Source organism: Pleurodeles waltl, chromosome 11 (genome assembly GCF_031143425.1).
Source record: "Pleurodeles waltl isolate 20211129_DDA chromosome 11, aPleWal1.hap1.20221129, whole genome shotgun sequence".
Classification (NCBI taxonomy): domain Eukaryota; kingdom Metazoa; phylum Chordata; class Amphibia; order Caudata; family Salamandridae; genus Pleurodeles; species Pleurodeles waltl.
The window spans coordinates 806,480,487-806,503,301 of NC_090450.1; the positions used below are offsets into that span (position 1 = coordinate 806,480,487).

A 22,815-nucleotide genomic window follows, 5' to 3' on the forward strand; every position below is an offset into this window, starting at 1 on the left:
GCTGTGATAGCCTCAGGTGGAGCTATCGACTTCAAGGAATTGTATTCTTAAACTAAATCTTTCAAAAGTCATATCTTTAGCACTGTATGTTGGATTTTTATTGTTTTAATCTTGTTTTATACAGCTAAATATTGGCTATTTTTCTAAAACTGTTGTGGTGTCCTTTTGTAGTGTTTTCACGTATTACTCTGTGTTATGTGCAAATGCTTTACACATTGCTTCTGAGATAAGCCTGACTGCTCGTGCCAAGCTACCAAGGGGGTGAGCAAGGGTTATCTGAGCGGGTATCTCCCTTATTCTGACTAGAGTGAGGGTCCCTACTTGGACAGGGTTCAAACCGACTGACAACTAGAGACGCTATTTCTAACACTGAACTTTGGCAATCTTCTTCAAGGGCAACAGAAGAACCACGTTCATCGTATCTATTATGGAGCCCAAAAACTCTAGAGACCTGGAAGGGGTTAGGACGTTTTATTTCTTTGCTTATAATAAAGCCCACGTTTTTCAGAAGAAATATGACCATATCAAAGTCCTGCAAAATCTGCACTCAGCATTGGGACATGAGGATATCGTACAAATAAATGATCATCCATATACCTCTGCCCCGGAGGTAGGATGCTACAGCTCTCAATGCCTTGGTGAAACACCAAGGTGCCGACGACGGGCCAAAGAGGAGTGAGCAGAATTGATAAAGACAATCCTGTCAGGTGAATTGGAGATAAGGTTGATACTCCATGGTCATTGGGATCATAAAGTAAGCATCTTTCCGATCTAGTTTCACAAGCTAATCCTTCTTTAGCCAGAAATCTCTTAGAAGATGGATCTCTTCCATCTTGAAGTGCCTGTAAACTAGAAATGTGTTCAGCTCTCTTAAATTTATCACAGGTCTCCACCTCTGGTCTTTTTTCTCCACTAGGACCAGTGTACTTACGAACAACCTGTCCTCTAAAAGCACCTGTAGGATGGCTCCTTTTTGCAACGTAGTTTTTACCTCTTCCTCTACAATAGTAGTTGCATAGTAATAAGGATCAACTCTCTTGGGGAAACCGATTGGAAAGGTTCTTTCCAGAAGTCTATTTTGAAGCCCTGGATGGTTTCTAAAACCCATGGGTCTTGTGTAATTGTTTGCCAGGTATGGGTAAAGTCAGAGTCATTCTCCCATTCTTCCCAGAAAAGAAGGTAAAATTGTAGTATTCACCCTGATATTCCGACGAGGCATGTCCATGTGCCCTGTTGCCTCTACCACAATAGGCTCATCGTCTGAGGGGAACAAACTTTTTGACTTGACATCCTCTACTGCAGCCTCCCGGTTGTCTGTAATTCATGAAGGGGGACCTTTGTGAGCCATGGTCGGCAAAATAGCCCCTCCTGCCGGGCCCATCCAAAAACACTTGTGCTGAAGACTTTGCGCATATTAAACTGCACCTTGTTGAGGGCAGTAAATATTGCAACGTACTTGCGTAGCGTTTTTATCATATCCTCTTTGAAGAGAAGGCCTTTGGGATTTTCAGAAGGTTCCCCGCTGTACAAGATCCCCAAGCCTGGGACTTATTTTCCTTAATTTCACTCCATGCCTCTCAGCACTGAGTCTGGCATTTGCATTCCTGAGAAGGACCACAACCCTTTGTCTCCACCCCCTCATTAAATTTAGATCCAATGGAACTTCACTGATGTGAGCCTCCACAACCACATCAATAATTCTTGCCAGGGTCCCAACCTCAAGGAGGCGGTCCGGGCATGACTTAAGGGATCTTTTGAGCCCTTTCATTAGGTCTCTACCCAGTTTGAAAAGGAAAGTGATGATCTCTGGAGCTAGGTTAGGAGTAAGGCATATCTTATCATGTATGACAGACCTAGAACATTCCGCCTTTAAAATGTTACTGACTCTTCTCAAGTGTGTTGCGAATCCATTGTTTAATGAATTTAGCTATGTATTCCTGCGGGCACCATTCTGCACTTCTAGGGTGCTTGATACTGTCTGGAGAAAAAATTTCCTTTCTTAAGGGACACCTTTCAATTTTGTGCTGCGTAGGGTACCCATACTCTGCAATGTGCTTGGACCTCCAATTCTCTTTGAGGTGCTTAGACCTTCCAGTTTCCTTGAGGTGCTTAGACCTACTATTCTTTTTTTTTTTTTAAATAGGCTACAGGCTCTCTTCTCAATATTATCAACATGCTTTTTTTTCTTGCCTCTGACCCCCACTGTTGTTCTGAGCGGGCTTTTCTGTTAAAATGGGATAATAATCGCCTTTGTTTTCTAAACCCCTCATAAAGATGACCTGATCTAGAGTTTCTCTGACGCAAGAGCGCATCTCATGTTGGATTAATTTTCTGATGAGCTCTTTGTTCATTTTTCCCTGAGAAATCGTAGGGTCTTCTTCTTGATCAGACATAATGAGGTTTTTTTTGTTTTGTTTTTTAATAATAAAAGAGAGGTTAATCTATGGAGATCAATTAATTATGGGGATCAATTAATCATGGATATCAACTAAATGCAGGCGGTTCAAGTTCAATTTAAAAAAAAAAAGAAATGTATATAAATTAAAGGGGTTTACTTAGTGTATTTTGGAACTAAGCTCTTTAAATTAACCTTTAAAATTTGGATACACAAGTAAAGTCCTTGTCGTGGCGGTCAACTTATTATGGGGAAACTGTAACAGTCAACTGTCAGTGTTGACATGTTAAAATGCCCCCGTATGGCCGCGTAAAGTAAGTATGCAATAATAGGCCAGAACCTGAAGAAAAAAGGTGGTTAAAAACTTGCGTTGGGACAGAGCACCGTTGCCCAACACGTTCTTCTAATTTGGTTGCGCTAGTTTTTTATTTTATGAGCAGGCGCAGTGCGGCTTTGTAATTCCCTCTCCAAGATGGGCCCGCTCAACACGGGCGAGCCCTGTCCCAGAAAGCTGCCCTTGTCACAGAGGGAGTCACCAAAAGTAAGGCTTACTGGCAAAGAGCCATAGTGAGGAGTCGCTGGCCGGTCTGGAGTTTACGTAAATGCGCCATAGCCTGAAACTGCCAGCTGGCCTGGATCTTACGGCAAAGGGGCTGCCCGCATGAGTTTGTTGTGAACAAGATTGCTGGCAACCCTTAGGTAAGTGAAGTTCAAATCGAATGCATTTATTGACTTGAGGGCCTCAAATAAGTACGCCGGTCTATCAAAGGAAAAGGGTAAATAGGAAAAACAAGAATTTCCATAAATTGGAAATTGGAAGGTAAACGAACGCAAACAAATTCAACCACAAAAGATCAAATATGTCAAGAAGTACTTATCTGTGCATGAAGCAGCATTTAAAAGAGGCAGTTAAAAGAAGCAGATTGCTGGATGCACAGACTTGTATATGTATTGAATGTTCTATTCCGGAATGTTTGCTTTATTATGTTAACTTCTTTAAAGTGCTGTGTGGCGTAGCGTTAAAGGAATAATGCATAATGGTAGCCTCCGATCTCGTAATGAAATTTACCTTAACACCCAGGTATGAGGGAAAACACCAGCCCCATCAGAAATCAAGGTGAATTTCCTGCACTCAGAACTGAAAGATAGATTACTCCTACAATCCTTAAGTGAGAGGAGAGAGGGCATGTAGCTAACCATCACATGAGGCAGCCAGGAAAAATGGAATGCACATTCTCACAAGAGAGAAAAGAAAGAACTGTGGTGGTAAAGTGCACAAATGACAATGGGCGTGAGAGCAGGAAAGGTAGCCAACTAAGTTTGCTGGCCTCAACAATTACTACTGCATTGTGACAACTGGAGGCAAATGGAATCACAAATCCACACCGAATGGATAAACCTTAGAGGAACATGTTAGGAAGCTGGCGTTCAGACGCCTAGAGCAACTCTAGGCCAGGACCTAGTTATTGAAGGTGTACTGCCGCATCTACTGAACCAGTTCACACCACTGAGCATCATGTGTGAAAAAAGGTTTCTGAAGACGGATAAACCAAAGTGCAAAAAAAGACTTCACAATTGTAGCAGCACGGTGATCTCTCAGTATTTAAAGTTAAAAAAAAAAAAAAAAATTAGCCAAAGCCTATATTCTCTGAATAGGTCTGCACCAATGGTGACAAAATTCAAATTTTCCAAAACAACATGGAAAAACTGTTTCTGGGATAGAGATTTTTAGTATTTTCAGTATGAACCTCTGGACACAAGAGGAAATAATCAAAAAGTAAGGATCTGTAAGGGGATGGAAAATGGAGTATGGGAAATCTAAATAGGAGGAAAAGATTAAGAACCATCGCAAGAGGAACAGCAATGAGGTACCAGGAAGGGGAATGATGGATTACAATAAGCAGGGAGGAGGAAGGAAAGGAAGAGAAAGATGGGGTTGTGGAGGGGTGGTGGGGTGAACAAGACAGTGTGAGAAAGGAATAAAGCCACACAGAGAGAATATGCTGGACTTTGCAGGAACATATAAATGTCGGATAAGACCAAGATGAACGTAATAGTGAGTAAGGAGGGTAAGTATTTAGGGGGGAGATGGAGAAATGTTGAGGACAGTGATCAAAAAGCAGTAGGAAGGGCGATAAGAGCATGAATCCAGTAAGGAGAAGCAAGGTGATGAAGGCTGGTTCCAATGACTGCTTCCAAGGGACTACCAACAAGCTCAACATTTAGGGAGGAGTAGGAAGATTAATCAAAAGGGCCAGTGGTGAAAACAGAAAAGCAACATGAGCACACAATGGAGTGGCCAGGTAAGAAATCATTGGACTGGAAGAGAGGAAACAGGATGTGAGCGCATGGATGGAACATAAGCAATGAAACAGTCGTTAAGAAAATCAGTGGGATGAGTTGAGTGTGACAGAGAAGGAGCAAAATCATGATGCAGCGGGAAGAGTTTAGGGAAAGTTTAGTTTAGTCAGTGAGGAAAAGGAGAGAAAAAAGTGTGAGAAGCCACACGGCTAAAACAGAGAGCAGAACACGGAGGAGCCCACTGAATGAATAAACAGCAGCAGAAGAAAGAAAAGGGGTATGAAGAGATGGGGATGGAAGGAAGCCCACTTTAATTCAAGGACCTCAGGAAGAGCAGGATGAGAAGCCAAGTGGAAGTCCAGACGAAAGTATTAGTGAAAGAGAAAGACAGAGAAGACCAGCGACTGCATGAAAAGCAAGTGGGAAATGTAAGTTTAGAAAAACAATAGATAGCAAAAGCAATGGCAAAATGCCTAAGTTGAGGGGAGAAAAGAGGTGCAAATTAAGAGAAGAATATAAGGAAATTAAAGAAATGAAAAGAAGACAGCTATGAAAAGGAAGAGAAAGCCAGAAAGTAGGAAATTGAGGGAGAGGCACAAATAAATGAGGCACAAAATAACAAAGCACAAAATAACAAAACACAAAATAAATGCAAAATAAGGCTAACCTCTAAATTCTGCCAGTTCAGGAAAAGCAGATCAGCGTTGGCGAGACGGGACGTGAAAAAACACATGGAGACAGGTCAATAAACAAGAAGAGAGCAAGCTTCCTATACAATAAAACGTATAACACATTTTCCTCCCAATGCAATAAAACTTTGTTCTATGTAGAAGGTACATTTGTATTTGGAGCCACTCCAGGTACTATACAACTTGGAATACCTACCACTGCATAAAAAAAACATTTGACAGGTCCTTTTAAACATGCTGTGTGCAAACACCTTCTTGTATGATGGCCCATATGAGTTGTACAGAACTCTTTCCAATACATCAACATTTTCATGCAGCACTGACATATCTCGTATAATAGATTATCTGTTTAAGAGAATCCCTCTTCACAACCAGTATTATGCAAATAACTTTCCTGTATAACATCAACTGTTACACAGACATCTCTTCAACCTGCCAATTACACATGAAATCTTACCTCTGCAATAAACTGTGTACAGCATATACCTGTACAATAAATGGTGTGTTGCACAGACTTATTCAATACACTGAATGTAACAAACACTGAGCAATATGTGGAGTGCAACACAGATATTTGTCCTACCTTACCAGTATTTACCACTATCTAAAAAAACTAAACACCTGGAAATCTTAAATATACAAAGGCAGTGCTATATTTCCTGGGGCCAGCTGTAGTGTGCATTGTTGTCCAGCACCACGGTCTCCACCTCTTTTCTACATCATATATACAGAAGACAGCCATGCCTACCTCGTCTAAATGTTTAGTTGGTGTGCAGCACATCAGGAGGCAAAGAATGTTTGTAAACTGCTAGGATCAGAAGTAATTTGCTGGGCGAGAAGGGCAAGATCTTCAAAAAAGGCATGAATGGTAAAATGTTTATGTTTTCATAGCTCTCCACATAATATTAATTGGCTCACTGTATCCAAGGAGTAAAATAAATAATTGTAGTGGAGACTTGTATGTGCTAGGCAAGTATGATGTAATTGGTTCAATGATTATAGGAGAATAAGAAGATGACTTAAATAATCATTGCCCAGGAAAACCACTGGCAGTTGAAACACTACTGTAACTTGGACAAAGCGAAGCCAAGATGTGGTGGTCAACAGTCAAACCCAGCAGAGATTTTCCAAAGAGCCTGCTTTAGAAAGATGGATTTGGTACCTTTACATAGCTGCAGTGGAATGACCAATGCTCATAACCACGGTCACCAATCACGAAACGCTAACTTTTCTAAAGGAATTGTATAGACTTCTAACATTCAGGTAGCACAAACTTTTCAGTGTGTGATGTTCCAACCGACTATGGATTGGGAGGTTTGTGGCATGCCTGTAAATCAATCAGCGTATTGGAACTACTATCTCCTAAACAGTATATGCTGAGCTTGATTTTGCTCCAAACAAGTACTAAGTGGATTTGCTTCTCACTTTTTCTATGCTGCTGAGGGAGATTTTCCACCCCAAGGATAAGGCAAAGGTTCTCCTTAGTGAAAGTGGATAAAAGTTCCCGACTTTTCCACGGTGAAGTTAAACATTCATAGGGCACGGAATGGCTGTCAAGTGAACACACTGTAGTCTCACTTATGTTGTCTTAATTTATAGCACTGCTACAAATATGATGTGCTTCCTTACCGTGTAGTTGGGGTTCCCTGGCTGAATGCGCATTTCTGCTAGGACCCAGATGCCATTGGTGAGCTTCAGAGACAAGTAGAGCATGTCCTGGCCTTCCACGGTCCGCTTGGCAATGGTGAAGATGTTGTTGGCCTGCAGCCTATTGCTAACATTGTCTGGAGAGATGGAGAGGAAGGCAATTAGCAGTTAGCAATAGCATAAAGTTTACAAATAAAAATAAATGACAGAATTACTGCAGGGTGGGACTGAGATGCTTTGGCATGTCTACAAGTACTTATTCAGTTGTGAAAGAGCATTTGGTCCTTTGGGCTCATATTAGCAGATCGGTATGCATTGTGCTGGCAGAAGCAAAAACTGCAGTGGGAAGCGGTCAGTCAAAAATAAGGTACAGATGTTGAGATATCAGTAAAATGTCAACAGTAAGTACTGCAGACCAATGCAAAGGTACACAGTTGCATCCCATCCCATTATTTTACTATTAGCAAGCACAAACGTTGAGAACTGATGTACTCTGGAAGACAGGTGTGTGAGATCTACAAATCTGAAGAGGATTGGCTGGTGCAGATTAGGGATCCAGTACATTAGAAACACTGTTCGTTGAAAGCAATGTCAGCATTAAACAGCATTAGGTGATCCAAATCAGGATTAAGATCCACTACCCAGCTGTACTGGGTCCTACCACTGTATGACTAGTGGGTAATGGACCAATCTAAGCAACTGTGTTGGGAGAGTGAGTGAGAATTGGAATAGCAGCAAGTGTTTTAGGGCAGGCATGCGTTCAGAGCAGTATATGAGGGTGATGCATCTGCTCTGGAATAGCAGGGAGGGCAACAGACGAGGAACGTCTATAAAGTAGTGAACACAACACAGTCAGCACATCAACAATACTGAGGGTTGTAGAAGAAGAACACCTATAGGCGGGCTATCAGTGATAAACTAGCTCTGGACTCAACTAGGATGGGGAAGATTAAGGGGCACAGGCAGAGCTATGCAAGTGTTCACAGTTCAAGACTAGCAGGTGCACTAGGAGTATTAAATCTTACTACTGAGGCAGTTATCATACATGAACAGTCTCTGCTTTGGAATGCTCAGTAATGCAATGAGAAGCCTTAATTATCTATGGCAAAAAAGAGCAACCTTTGCTTTGACCATGTCTGTGCTCAGGGTGAGCAAATGGGGCCACAATATAGGATTAGGAGTTTCATCTGTCAAAAAAGTGATCTCACCTATGACTCAGTCTATGCAAATGCACAATTAATCAATTTAACTGTGCTGAGAGAGGTCAGTCTTAGCTTTGAAATTCCATGAGGTAAGATGCCAGGAGTAGGCAATCTTGGATTGGACTGTTATATGTTGAAGGGGAGATAATCACAGCATTAAAAATCCCTGTGCAAGAGGGAGCAGTCTTCACTTTAGGATTAGCTGAATGAAGAAGGCATTGTTTCAGAATGTGAATCTCAGAAGCAGAGGGCAATGTCCTTGTCTCCCCCCTCGTCTTCTATAAAGGAAACTCTCCATTTGAATGTTCTGTGCTGAATGGTGCACTTTCCTCTTCAGTATCCTATATGATTGTGAGGGTAAATGTAGGCAGTAGTCTTCTATTTGCAAGGGGATACTCTTAGCTCAACCTACCACATGCTGAGAGGACTCAGTTTCACTTAAGGAATCACTTCTAAAGAAGCGTCTCTCTGTGCTTTAAATAGGAGACACACCCAAATAAACATCCTCAGGCTCAGACTGGCGGGACTGTGAGGAGTCACTCGCCCCCCTGGATTACATGCATTATGCCGATGGAGCAATCATTTCTTAACAACTTACCTGTGGTAAGCAAGCAGTCTTTGATCTGAAACTGGGCTTCATTTTCATTAGGAATGTCTTTCCAGGTGGCCAGGAACATCTGCCGCTCTGAGGAAAAAAGATAATGTGAATGAGTCAGAGAGTGGAGGGTAAAGGCCATTCAGACACAAGCAGCCTTCCACAAGGGTCTCCATCTGAGAAGTGCTACAGTTAATAGACAAGTCAATAAATAAGATCTAGCACGTCCAAAATAATGCCCACTTTGAATGTGGACTAACAGATACACTCAGAAAGTTTGAAAACAGTGTGGTGAAAATAGATAAGCACAGCTTTGTTTCTCAACTGGATATTATAGAGAATATCTGTTGAGTCTCATTCATTGTAATCTGATGGACACGGAAAGTTTTCTGTAAATGTTTTCTATAATAGAATGTTTTTGGCGGCATGCACGGAATCAAGGTCGCTAAATGTCAATTTCCAGAACTGGTGGAAGTATGCAAACTCCACCTATCAAGCAACTGGATTTAAAATGGTCAGTACACAACACTGAGGGGTGTTTGCATTCAGTTCCTAAATGCCTCGAACACAATATATGGTTCAGTGAAAGTCACCATCTCTTGCTTTGGTGTAGGTAGCTGGCTCTCTATAAACTATATCAAAATGAGATATAGGCCCTCATTACAACCTCTGCGGTCTTCTGAGAAGACAGCTGAGGCAGCGGGCGCCAGAATACCGCGGTATTCCTGGCTCCCTATTTCGACTTTACCGCTGGGACAGCGGACGGTAACAGTGTTACCGTCCGTTGGCCCAGCGGAAAAGTCACATCAACATTGCTGCCGGCTCGTAATAGAGCTGGCGGCAATGCTGATGTGCAGCGGGTGCAGTAGCACCCGTCGCGCATTTCACTGCCCGAAATTCAGGCAGTGAAATGGGCAATAGGCCTATGCCTGGGGGCATCTGCACTGCCCATGCCAAGTGCATGGGCAGTACAGGGGCCCCCAGGGGCACCCCAAGTCCCCCTTACCGCCAGCCTACTGCCGTCCGCCAGGGTCGTAATGAGGCCCATAGTGTGTAAAGAGTCCAGGGGTTCCCCAGAGGCTTAACAGAGGCTAAAGTGGATAGTAATAATGCTCTCTTTTGTGGTAGTGTGGTCCAGCAGTTAGGCTTATCAGAGGGTAGTGCAAAGCATTTGATGTACACACACAGGCAATAAAAATGAGGCACACACTCAATGCCTAACTCCAGACCAATATATTTTGTTATTTTATTTCTAGAACAAAAAGGATCTTGTTGCAGGTAAGTACAGTTGCAAGTGCATATCAAGCATAGTTATAAATGACACTTTGTTTAGATTGGGCAAATAAAACTGTTTACAAGTAGCAATTATCTATTTCAAAAGTTGACAGTGCAATTTTCAACACAGTCCTGGAGCGGCAGGGTGAGGGGAGTGTTAGTGTAGGTTTGCGGTAAGTACTTGACTTACAGCACCAAACGCATGCCCTCAACGGCACAGGGGCGGCTGGGTGCGGGGTCCAAACACAGCATCGGGCTCGCAATGCTTTTCAACAGGGGGACCACAGGGTCACAAAGATGCTGCAGGCAGAGTCCAGGGGGGTCGGTTACGGGAAACCATAGGCTGGAAAAAGAGGACAGCCGCCTGCTGAACGTTGCTGGACTGGTGGTTGGATTCCCCAAGGCCAGGTGGCTGCAGGTGCAGGGGCACCTTTGGGCGTCGGGTATCTTCGTCTGGTTCCCGCGGTCAGGGGGTCATCCAGGTTTAGGCTGCAGGCGTCGTCGTGTTGGCCAGGAGGGGTCAACCCAGGGTGGAAACAAGGTCAGAATCGCCTTGTGACTTTCTCTGGACTGGTGGGCCACCTGGACACGGGCTGTGGGCATCAGGTGCAGAGTGGGCAGGACTCGTGGATCCGGTGGTTCTGGAGCCCTTATTGGAGTTTCTTGTGGACAGGGCCGCTCTCCTCGGAAGTCTGTGGTCTTCTGGTAGGTAAATAAAAAGATGGTTCAACCTGTGTCAGACAGTTTGAAATCAGTACTCGCTAAAATCTTGCGCTGAAGTCTTGCGCTGCTAGGTCCCATTCATTAGGGCTTGCTGGCTGATAATGAGTAGATATTCTGGTTTGCTTCAATCACACTTAAAATGCTTGCTTTGTGTGCAGCAGAATGTGTGGCCTGCCTAAGGAATATTGAGCGAGAAGTCCAGAGTAATTAGCAGCACGTAAACTGGGCAGGCACACCAGGCTCAGATGGAAATATTAAGAGAGAAGACAAGGCTTGCTTGTATCATACCTACAAGTTCAGGACCTCCAAGATCATAGTGAGTGGCAAATCCAGGTAAATAAGGCTTATACTGAGTATTGGAAGGTCTCTTAGCCTCCTTGAGAATGCCCTACACTCCTTGGAAAGCCTAGATGTCCATATTGTCCATACAGGAGGAATCCGGCAGCCATGCTGTCACGTTCAGGGGTGAGAGGTTGGGATGCAGTATCTGTCCCCCAGACTTGAACAGGGGATACTGTCAGCAATGCAGCCTCTTGTGGGGCCTCTCTAACAGATGTAGAATGTCCATGAACCACCACTGGCGAGGCCACTCTGGGGCTAGGAGAATCTGGCTTGAGATCGGTATAACTTTAGAACTACTGTTGGAATGAAAGAGTTGGTGAAAATCCGTAGAGAAATTTCCCTGACCAACTTATCAAAAGTTCATTCCCCTTTCACCCTGGTGGTGCAAATCTGCACACATAGTCTTAGCATTTTCTGTTGTTTAAGGCTGCGAAAAGGTCGTGGGGATAACCCCATTAGGGAAAAATACCTTGCGACACCTCATTGTTGAAAATCCAGTCGTGATTTTCTTGGCCGTTTCGACTGAGAGTCTGCTTGCATGTTTTGAATACTTGGCAGATGAATGGCTGTCATCATGAGGTTTCGGATTAGAAGCCATTTCCAAACGGTCTGGAGTCCTTCCCTACTTGTTCAGGTAATGCATAGTTGATGGACTGGACAAGGATGGAATTGGTTGTAGTTGCTGGAAAGATAACCTTCGGAGCAGTGGACTGCTCTCAGATGCAGCATGCTGATGTGTTAAGCCTTTTCTTTGTCCGACCAAACACCCTTCATTTGAAGGGAACCGATGTGAGCTCCCCAACCCTGGAGGAAGGTGTCTGTGAGGGTGGGTCCTGATGAAATGTTACCCCACCATTAGATTGTTCTGTTGAGGGAGAGACTGCCTGGCAGCTTGTGTTGATGCAGCTTGTCCTCCCATCAGTGGAAGAGCTGATTCCACTTGTCTTCCACTCATTGCTGCGGGGGTCTGTGTAACCTCACACTAGGGACTACAAAAACATAGGAAGCTATTGACCCCAGTAGAGATGCTATCTGTCTTGAAGATGGATGATGAACCTGCAGAAGACTGCAACATTTCAGAGTGATGGTTGATACTCTCTCTTCCAAAGGCTACACTCTTGCAGACTGTGTATGCAATGTGGTCCCCACGTAGTGCAGTTTTTGTACTGGGTAAACCATATTTTTGGAAATTGATCTGAAGGCCCAGACTGGGGAGCAATTCGACACAGAAGCAAAAATACTCCATTGTCTTTAGTAGGGAGGAGCTCTTTATCAGCCAATCATCCACGTAAAGGATACACAAAGATTTTCTGCCTTCTTAAGAAAGCTGCAACCACAGCCATCCATTTAGAAAATCTTTGTGGTTCTGATTTGATGCCGAATGGGAAGACTTTGTACTGACCCTGCTGAGATCCCACTTTGAAACAGAGAAATTTCCAATGTTTCACAACATTCAGATATGGAAATATGCCTCTTAGAAGGTATATCGAACATGTGCAATCCCCTTGATGCAACTGTGGGTAGATTTGGTGCAGAACCAGCATTCTGAATGCCAGGTGGCGTATGTACTTGTTGAGTGCTCTGAGGTCTAAGATGGGACGAATTCTTGCTTCGCTCCTTTTTTACTAGAAAGTAGCAGGAATAAATTCCTGATTCTCTTTGATGACACAGGCTCTGCTCTATTGCTTCTTTTTACATTCAAGTATTGACTTCTCATTGCGAGAGGTCTAGCTGGTACTGGATGTTTTTTCCGGCAGAACAGTTGGAGAACGGGACTTGAAGCAAAGAGAGTAACCATTCAGGACAATATTTAAGACCTATCTGTCTTTTGTAATTGCCACTCTTCCCAGTGATTGACAATACTTCCCCCCCACTGGAGTAGGGAACAGTGAAGGGGGAAGTAATGACTCGTCGCTTTGCAGCAGGTTTTCCTGCAGCTGCTGGTCCTGTGTATCTCTTCCTCTGGATGGTCTTCAAGGAGTGAAGTGTGACTTTGCCTGCTGCAGATGTTGCTGCCAGTGAGGGGTCTGAACCCTCTGCTGGAAATACCTCCTGTCGTATGGCAGTATTGTCTGTGGAATTCCTTTGTCTTTTCGAAGCCTTCAGCCCTGTAGAGTGCCAAGTTCAGTCTTTATGTTGGACATCTCATCCACATGGGCACTAAAAAGGGTGTTACCCGAGAATGGCAGGTTCATTATGCGATGTTGTTCCTCAGACTTCAACCCCATAAAGTGCAGCCATGACGACCTCCTTGCTCAGATGCCGTGTGAATAACCATACGCCGCTAGATCTGATGCATCCACTGCACTGATGATTTGCTTGGAAACCAGGTCACCCTCACTGAGTATCTCATTGGAATCCTCCCTATCCTCTTTAGGCAGTTTTTCAGGGAATCTGGCCAATGAATCCCAGAGGGATCTATCATATATTCCAAGCAGAGCTGAGGAACTAGCTACTTTTATGTAAGATGCCAATGTTGCACACATCTTTTTCTCCAGGGAATCCATCTGCTTGCTCTCTCTGTCTGGTGGAACCAAAGAGGAGGAAGAAGCTGCAGAATGTGATTTCCGGGTGGCTGCCACTATGACTGACTTCGGAGGAGGATCAGCTCTGAGGAACAGTGGGTCCTGATCAGGAGCCTTGTATTTCGTCAGGATCCTAAATGGGGCAGATCTCAGAGATAATGGAGTTAAAAACAGCTGCATAGCAGGGTCTAGGCGTCCAGAAACCAGTGGCAATAGTGGTTGTGATGCCATTCTGTGATGAAGGGTTTCAAAGATCAGAGGAGGAAGTCGTTGTTGGAATGTCTATATTCAGTTTTGTCACACCTCTAATCAAGACATTGTTGAACGTCAAGAGATCAAACAGCGATGACACTCTTGTCAGGGGTCTATCAAAGAGCGTAGAAGAATAGTCTCACACTGAGGACCAGGATTTTGTGGACCAAGAGGGTTTTCTCCTGTGCCTGGATGAAACAGTTTAAGATCTGGACCTTGACCTGGTTCTAGATGTTGTTTGTGAATTAGAATGGCGGTCAATAGGACTCCTTGATCTCAGAGGCGATGGTTGTGTGCTCCTATGCAATGAGGTTCTTGGAACCACAAAAGGTACAGATGGTGTACCAGGAGAGAACATTGGAGATGCTGTTCTCTTAGGAGAGACTGTATGAGGCCTAGAGGGAGAGTATGCTTGAGAATACTCAGAGTCCGATGTTGCAGGTACTGGTCTATTTGTTTTTAAACTTTCCAACCACCTTGGAGAGATATTGACAGGTGACTGTGACCTGAACTTAGAAGGTCTCGGCTTAAATCGATGTCTAGATTGCACCAGGTTTACTGATACAATTGGGACCTATGGGGATGTTGTAGGAAGTTGGCTCTGTATGTGCTATTTCAAAGTAAGGAATAGCATGCACAGAGTCCAAGGGTTCCCCTTAGAGGTAAAATAGTGGTAAAAATAGATAATACTAATGCTCTATTTTGTGGTAGTGTGGTCGAGCAGTAGGCTTATCCAAGGAGTAGTGTTAAGCATTTGTTGTACATACACATAGACAATAAATGAGGTACACACACTCAGAGACAAATCCAGCCAATAGGTTTTTGTATAGAAAAATATCTTTTCTTAGTTTATTTTAAGAACCACAGGTTCAAATTCTACATGTAATAGCTCATTCGAAAGGTATTGCAGGTAAGTACTTTAGGAACTTCAAATCATCAAAATTGCATGTATACTTTTCAAGTTATTCACAAATAGCTGTTTTAAAAGTGGACACTTAGTGCAATTTTCACAGTTCCTAGGGGAGGTAAGTATTTGTTAGTTTTACCAGGTAAGTAAGACACTTACAGGGTTCAGTTCTTGGTCCAAGGTAGCCCACCGTTGGGGGTTCAGAGCAACCCCAAAGTCACCACACCAGCAGCTCAGGGCCGGTCAGGTGCAGAGTTCAAAGTGGTGCCCAAAACACATAGGCTAGAATGGAGAGAAGGGGTGCCCCGGTTCCGGTCTGCTTGCAGGTAAGTACCCGCGTCTTCGGAGGGCAGACCAGGGGGGTTTTGTAGGGCACCGGGGGGGACACAAGTCCACACAGAAATTTCACCCTCAGCAGCGCGGGGGCGGCCGGGTGCAGTGTCGAAACAAGCGTCGGGTTTGTAATGGAAGTCAATGGGAGATCTAGGGATCTCTTCAGCGCTGCAGGCAGGCAAGGGGGGGGTTCCTCGGGGAAACCTCCACTTGGGCAAGGGAGAGGGACTCCTGGGGGTCACTCCTCCAGTGAAAGTCCGGTCCTTCAGGTCCTGGGGGCTGCGGGTGCAGGGTCTCTCCCAGGTGTCGGGACTTTAGGTTCAAAGAGTCGCGGTCAGGGGAAGCCTCGGGATTCCCTCTGCAGGCGGCGCTGTGGGGGCTCAGGGGGGACAGGTTTTTGTACTCACAGTCTTAGAGTAGTCCTGGGGTCCCTCCTGAGGTGTTGGATCGCCACCAGCCGAGTCGGGGTCGCCGGGTGCAGTGTTGCAAGTCTCACGCCTTTTGCGGGGAGCTTGCAGGGTTCTTTAAAGCCGCTGGAAACAAAGTTGCAGCTTTTCTTGGAGCAGGTCCGCTGTCCTCGGGAGTTTCTTGTCTTTTCGAAGCAGGGGCAGTCCTCAGAGGATGTCGAGGTCGCTGGTCCCTTTGGAAGGCGTCGCTGGAGCAGGATCTTTGGAAGGCAGGAGACAGGCCGGTGAGTTTCTGGAGCCAAGGCAGTTGTCGTCTTCTGGTCTTCCTCTGCAGGGGTTTTCAGCTAGGCAGTCCTTCTTCTTGTAGTTGCAGGAATCTAATTTTCTAGGGTTCAGGGTAGCCCTTAAATACTAAATTTAAGGGCGTGTTTAGGTCTGGGGGGTTAGTAGCCAATGGCTACTAGCCCTGAGGGTGGGTACACCCTCTTTGCGCCTCCTCCCAAGGGGAGGGGGTCACAATCCTAACCCTATTGGGGGAATCCTCCATCTGCAAGATGGAGGATTTCTAAAAGTTAGAGTCACCTCAGCTCAGGACACCTTAGGGGCTGTCCTGACTGGCCAGTGACTCCTCCTTGTTATTCTCATTATTTTCTCCGGCCTTGCCGCCAAAAGTGGGGCCTGGCCGGAGGGGGCGGGCAACTCCACTAGCTGGAGTGTCCTGCTGGGTTGGCACAAAGGAGGTGAGCCTTTGAGGCTCACCGCCAGGTGTGACAATTCCTGCCTGGGAGAGGTGTTAGCATCTCCACCCAGTGCAGGCTTTGTTACTGGCCTCAGAGTGACAAAGGCACTCTCCCCATGGGGCCAGCAACATGTCTCGGTTTGTGGCAGGCTGCTAAAACTAGTCAGCCTACACAGATAGTCGGTTAAGTCTCAGGGGGCACCTCCAAGGTGCCCTCTGTGGTGTATTTTACAATAAAATGTACACTGGCATCAGTGTGCATTTATTGTGCTGAGAAGTTTGATACCAAACTTCCCAGTTTTCAGTGTAGCCATTATGGTGCTGTGGAGTTCGTGTTTGACAGACTCCCAGACCATATACTCTTATGGCTACCCTGCACTTACAATGTCTAAGGTTTTATTTAGACACTGTAGGGGTACCATGCTCATGCACTGGTACCCTCACCTATGGTATAGTGCACCCTGCCTTAGGGCTGTAAGGCCTGCTAGAGGGGTGTCTTACCTATACTGCATAGGCAGTGAGAGGCTGGCATGGCACCCTGAGGGGAGTGCCATGTCGACTTACTCATTTTGTTCTCACTAGCACACACAGGCTTGTAAGCAGTGTGTCTGTGCTGAGTGAGGGGTCTCTAGGGTGGCATAAGACATGCTGCAGCCCTTAGAGACCTTCCTTGGCATCAGGGCCCTTGGTACTAGAAGTACCAGTTACAAGGGACTTATCTGAATGCCAGGGTGTGCCAATTGTGGATACAATGGTACATTTTAGGTGCAGGAACACTGGTGCTGGGGCCTGGTTAGCAGGGTCCCAGCACTCTTCTTAGTCAAGTCAGCATCAGTATCAGGCAAAAAGTGGGGGGTAACTGCAACAGGGAGCCATTTCTTTACACAAGCCCCCCCCAGCCCACAGGCCAGGAGACTCAGCCCAAGCTGGGAGAGTCTTCCTAGTCTGTCAGGCGAGGAAGAGTAGGAGAAATAGGCTGGTTAGTTGCAGGGCCTACTCTGCCTTACATCCTTCTGTTCAGGTCATTCCCTTTGGGGAACTGACCTACTTCCACAGTGATAGGACCTAGTCTGAATTGCCTCTTGTCTGCCTCTTCAATGTCTCCACCCATTCTTTCTATTTTGGTCTTAGAGGTATCCACCTCTGCTAACCTTATCTTGGCCAGGGTTACCCCTAGCTTACCCAGAGAGGTTACCCAGAGCTGGAGTAACCCCACCATGACCAATAGGGTCAGGGGGCCTAACTTGCTATTTGGCATGGGGTCAGACCACCATGCTAAGGATAGCGCAGCCATAAAGGCTAACACCCAGCAGAGGCCACTGACAGCTGTCAGTGCCCAGAACCACACCTTTAGCTCTTCACCTAAAAGGGAAGGGGCTAAGTTACAGGCTTCTTTGGGTTCAGGTTGCCTGTCTGCTGTATTAGAGTGGGGGGTTACCACATCTTGTAGTAAACACCCTTCTTCCACTCTTTCTTCTGTTAGCTGAGGAGCCACCCACTCAGGTTTAACAGTTGCCTGACTAGCCAGGACTTCTTGTGGGTCAGGTTGGACTTTATCAGGGCCATTTTTGGAGTTCTCCCCTACTGGAGCAAAATCTCCTTGGCTTGCTGTAACCTTGGCTAAAGGTTGTCCACCCTTCCTACTCTGTTTTCTTTTCGTCTTCTTCTGGGGCCTGCTTGCATTTACTGCAGAGGCAGGACTTCCAGAATCCTTGGGAGAGGACTGGCACGGGACCAGTTTCTCTCTTGGGCTCTGACTAACCTCTGGGTAGTCATTTCCAAGGAGACAATCAAGGGGGAGGTCTGTACTGACTACTACCCTTCTCCAGCTAAGAGTGCCACCCACTTCTATGGGCACTAAAGCCACAGGCCTCTTAGTGACCCTGTCTAGGCTAACTCTTACCCTGGCAGTCTCACCTGGGATGTACTGGTTTGAGAGCACCAGCCTGTCATGCACAATAGTGTGACTGGCACAAGTGTCTCTCAGGGCAGTGGTTGGGATTCCATTCACCAGTAGGTGGTGGAAGTGTCTACTTCCCTCTGGAATCTCCAACTCACCTGTTGGGCCCTGTTTCCAGTTGAAGGCTAAGAAGACCTCCTCATCTGAGGAGTCATCTCCCATGGCTACACTGGTTACCCCTGGAATTTTGTTCTGGGGTTTGTTTTTGGGACAAGAAGTGTCCTTGGTGTGGTGCCCAGACTGTTTACAGTTGTGGCACCATGCCTTAGTGGCATCCCAGTTCTTACCCTGGTACCCACCTTTGTTTTGGGTTGTGTCTTGGGGCCCACCCACCTGTTCTGGTTTTTGGGGGCCTACAGAGGACTCTTTTTCTTTGTTTCTAGTGTCACCCACTTTCTCCTGGGGAGTTTTTGTAACCCCTTTCTTTTGGTCACCCCCAGTGGAAGTTTTGGTTACCCTAGTCTTGACCCAGTGGTCTGCCTTCTTTCCCAATTCTTGGGGAGAAATTGGACCTAGGTCTACCAGATACTGATGCAACTTTTCATTGAAGCAGTTACTTAAAATGTGTTCTTTCATAAACAAATTATAAAGCCCAACATAGTCACACACTTCATTTCCAGTTAACCAACCATCTAGTGTTTTTACTGAGTAGTCTACAAAATCAACCCAGGTCTGGCTCGAGGATTTTTGAGCCCCCCTGAATCTAATTCTATACTCCTCAGTGGAGAATCCAAAGCCCTCAATCAGGGTACCCTTCATGAGGTCATAGGATTCTGCATCTTTTCCAGAGAGTGTGAGGAGTCTATCCCTACACTTTCCAGTGAACATTTCCCAAAGGAGAGCACCCCAGTGAGATCTGTTTACTTTTCTGGTTACACAAGCCCTCTCAAAAGCTGTGAACCATTTGGTGATGTCATCACCATCTTCATATTTTGTTACAATCCCTTTGGGGATTTTTAGGATGTCAGGAGAATCTCTGACCCTATTTAAGTTGCTGCCACCATCGATGGGACCTAGGCCCATCTCTTTTCTTTCCCTTTCTATGGCTAGGAGCTGCTTTTCCAAAGCCAATCTTTTGACCATCCTGGCTAACAGGGGGTCATCTTCACTGGAGTTATCCTCAGTGATTTCAGAGGTGTTGGTCTCTCCTGTGAGGGAACCAGCATCTCTGACTATTATTTTTGGAGTCAGGGTTTGAGGGACCCTGTTCTCCCTAGATAGGACTGGTAGGGGGGAATTTCCCTCCAAGTCACTATCCTCTTCCTCTGAGTTGCCACCCTCAGAGGGGTTGGCCTTTTCAAACTCTGCCAAACGCTCCTGGAGCTGTATTTTGGTAGGTTTGGGGCCCATTGTTATTTTCTTTATTTTACAGAGTGACCTTAGCTCCCTCATCTTAAGATGGAGGTAAGGTGTGGTGTCGAGTTCCACCACAGTCACATCTGTGCTAGACATTTTGCTTCTAAAAGTTGGAATACTTTTTAAGAATCTACAACTGGTTCTAGAATCTAATTCAAACTTTTAACAAACTTTTAAACTCTAAAAAGGAATGCTAACAGGGACTAACACAAGGCCCTAGCAGGACTTTTAGAATTTAGAAAACTTTTCAAATTGCAAAAATCAATTTCTAATGACAATTTTGGAATTTGTCGTGTGATCAGGTATTGGCTGAGTAGTCCAGCAAATGCAAAGTCTTGTACCCCACCGCTGATCCACCAATGTAGGAAGTTGGCTCTGTATGTGCTATTTCAAAGTAAGGAATAGCATGCACAGAGTCCAAGGGTTCCCCTTAGAGGTAAAATAGTGGTAAAAATAGATAATACTAATGCTCTATTTTGTGGTAGTGTGGTCGAGCAGTAGGCTTATCCAAGGAGTAGTGTTAAGCATTTGTTGTACATACACATAGACAATAAATGAGGTACACACACTCAGAGACAAATCCAGCCAATAGGTTTTTGTATAGAAAAATATCTTTTCTTAGTTTATTTTAAGAACCACAGGTTCAAATTCTACATGTAATAGCTCATTCGAAAGGTATTGCAGGTAAGTACTTTAGGAACTTCAAATCATCAAAATTGCATGTATACTTTTCAAGTTATTCACAAATAGCTGTTTTAAAAGTGGACACTTAGTGCAATTTTCACAGTTCCTAGGGGAGGTAAGTATTTGTTAGTTTTACCAGGTAAGTAAGACACTTACAGGGTTCAGTTCTTGGTCCAAGGTAGCCCACCGTTGGGGGTTCAGAGCAACCCCAAAGTCACCACACCAGCAGCTCAGGGCCGGTCAGGTGCAGAGTTCAAAGTGGTGCCCAAAACACATAGGCTAGAATGGAGAGAAGGGGGTGCCCCGGTTCCGGTCTGCTTGCAGGTAAGTACCCGCGTCTTCGGAGGGCAGACCAGGGGGGTTTTGTAGGGCACCGGGGGGGACACAAGTCCACACAGAAATTTCACCCTCAGCAGCGCGGGGGCGGCCGGGTGCAGTGTCGAAACAAGCGTCGGGTTTGTAATGGAAGTCAATGGGAGATCTAGGGATCTCTTCAGCGCTGCAGGCAGGCAAGGGGGGGGGTTCCTCGGGGAAACCTCCACTTGGGCAAGGGAGAGGGACTCCTGGGGGTCACTCCTCCAGTGAAAGTCCGGTCCTTCAGGTCCTGGGGGCTGCGGGTGCAGGGTCTCTCCCAGGTGTCGGGACTTTAGGTTCAAAGAGTCGCGGTCAGGGGAAGCCTCGGGATTCCCTCTGCAGGCGGCGCTGTGGGGGCTCAGGGGGGACAGGTTTTTGTACTCACAGTCTTAGAGTAGTCCTGGGGTCCCTCCTGAGGTGTTGGATCGCCACCAGCCGAGTCGGGGTCGCCGGGTGCAGTGTTGCAAGTCTCACGCCTTTTGCGGGGAGCTTGCAGGGTTCTTTAAAGCCGCTGGAAACAAAGTTGCAGCTTTTCTTGGAGCAGGTCCGCTGTCCTCGGGAGTTTCTTGTCTTTTCGAAGCAGGGGCAGTCCTCAGAGGATGTCGAGGTCGCTGGTCCCTTTGGAAGGCGTCGCTGGAGCAGGATCTTTGGAAGGCAGGAGACAGGCCGGTGAGTTTCTGGAGCCAAGGCAGTTGTCGTCTTCTGGTCTTCCTCTGCAGGGGTTTTCAGCTAGGCAGTCCTTCTTCTTGTAGTTGCAGGAATCTAATTTTCTAGGGTTCAGGGTAGCCCTTAAATACTAAATTTAAGGGCGTGTTTAGGTCTGGGGGGTTAGTAGCCAATGGCTACTAGCCCTGAGGGTGGGTACACCCTCTTTGCGCCTCCTCCCAAGGGGAGGGGGTCACAATCCTAACCCTATTGGGGGAATCCTCCATCTGCAAGATGGAGGATTTCTAAAAGTTAGAGTCACCTCAGCTCAGGACACCTTAGGGGCTGTCCTGACTGGCCAGTGACTCCTCCTTGTTATTCTCATTATTTTCTCCGGCCTTGCCGCCAAAAGTGGGGCCTGGCCGGAGGGGGCGGGCAACTCCACTAGCTGGAGTGTCCTGCTGGGTTGGCACAAAGGAGGTGAGCCTTTGAGGCTCACCGCCAGGTGTGACAATTCCTGCCTGGGAGAGGTGTTAGCATCTCCACCCAGTGCAGGCTTTGTTACTGGCCTCAGAGTGACAAAGGCACTCTCCCCATGGGGCCAGCAACATGTCTCGGTTTGTGGCAGGCTGCTAAAACTAGTCAGCCTACACAGATAGTCGGTTAAGTCTCAGGGGGCACCTCCAAGGTGCCCTCTGTGGTGTATTTTACAATAAAATGTACACTGGCATCAGTGTGCATTTATTGTGCTGAGAAGTTTGATACCAAACTTCCCAGTTTTCAGTGTAGCCATTATGGTGCTGTGGAGTTCGTGTTTGACAGACTCCCAGACCATATACTCTTATGGCTACCCTGCACTTACAATGTCTAAGGTTTTATTTAGACACTGTAGGGGTACCATGCTCATGCACTGGTACCCTCACCTATGGTATAGTGCACCCTGCCTTAGGGCTGTAAGGCCTGCTAGAGGGGTGTCTTACCTATACTGCATAGGCAGTGAGAGGCTGGCATGGCACCCTGAGGGGAGTGCCATGTCGACTTACTCATTTTGTTCTCACTAGCACACACAGGCTTGTAAGCAGTGTGTCTGTGCTGAGTGAGGGGTCTCTAGGGTGGCATAAGACATGCTGCAGCCCTTAGAGACCTTCCTTGGCATCAGGGCCCTTGGTACTAGAAGTACCAGTTACAAGGGACTTATCTGAATGCCAGGGTGTGCCAATTGTGGATACAATGGTACATTTTAGGTGCAGGAACACTGGTGCTGGGGCCTGGTTAGCAGGGTCCCAGCACTCTTCTTAGTCAAGTCAGCATCAGTATCAGGCAAAAAGTGGGGGGTAACTGCAACAGGGAGCCATTTCTTTACAGATGTCAACAGAGGCCTTTCTGTAACATTTTGTTTTGAGTCGACATCGGCACATGCTTTTCCTTCGACATTGTGCAGGGTTTTTCGACATGCCTCGACATCGATGGCTTCAACGTCGATG

The 22,815-nt window shown here is 46.0% G+C and overlaps 1 protein-coding gene across 1 annotated transcript in view; it reads right to left on the reverse strand.

The window, feature by feature from the left end:
- The window catches only part of AP1B1 (adaptor related protein complex 1 subunit beta 1), a 335,180-nt gene that overhangs the window by 34,140 nt on the left and 278,225 nt on the right, over positions 1–22,815 (reverse strand). The window contains exons 19-20 of the mRNA XM_069214578.1: positions 8,833–8,919; positions 7,015–7,169 (exon numbers count right to left, since the gene is read on the reverse strand). Coding sequence (XP_069070679.1) covers positions 7,015–7,169; positions 8,833–8,919 — 242 coding nt within the window. The remainder of the gene's footprint in view (positions 1–7,014; positions 7,170–8,832; positions 8,920–22,815) is intronic.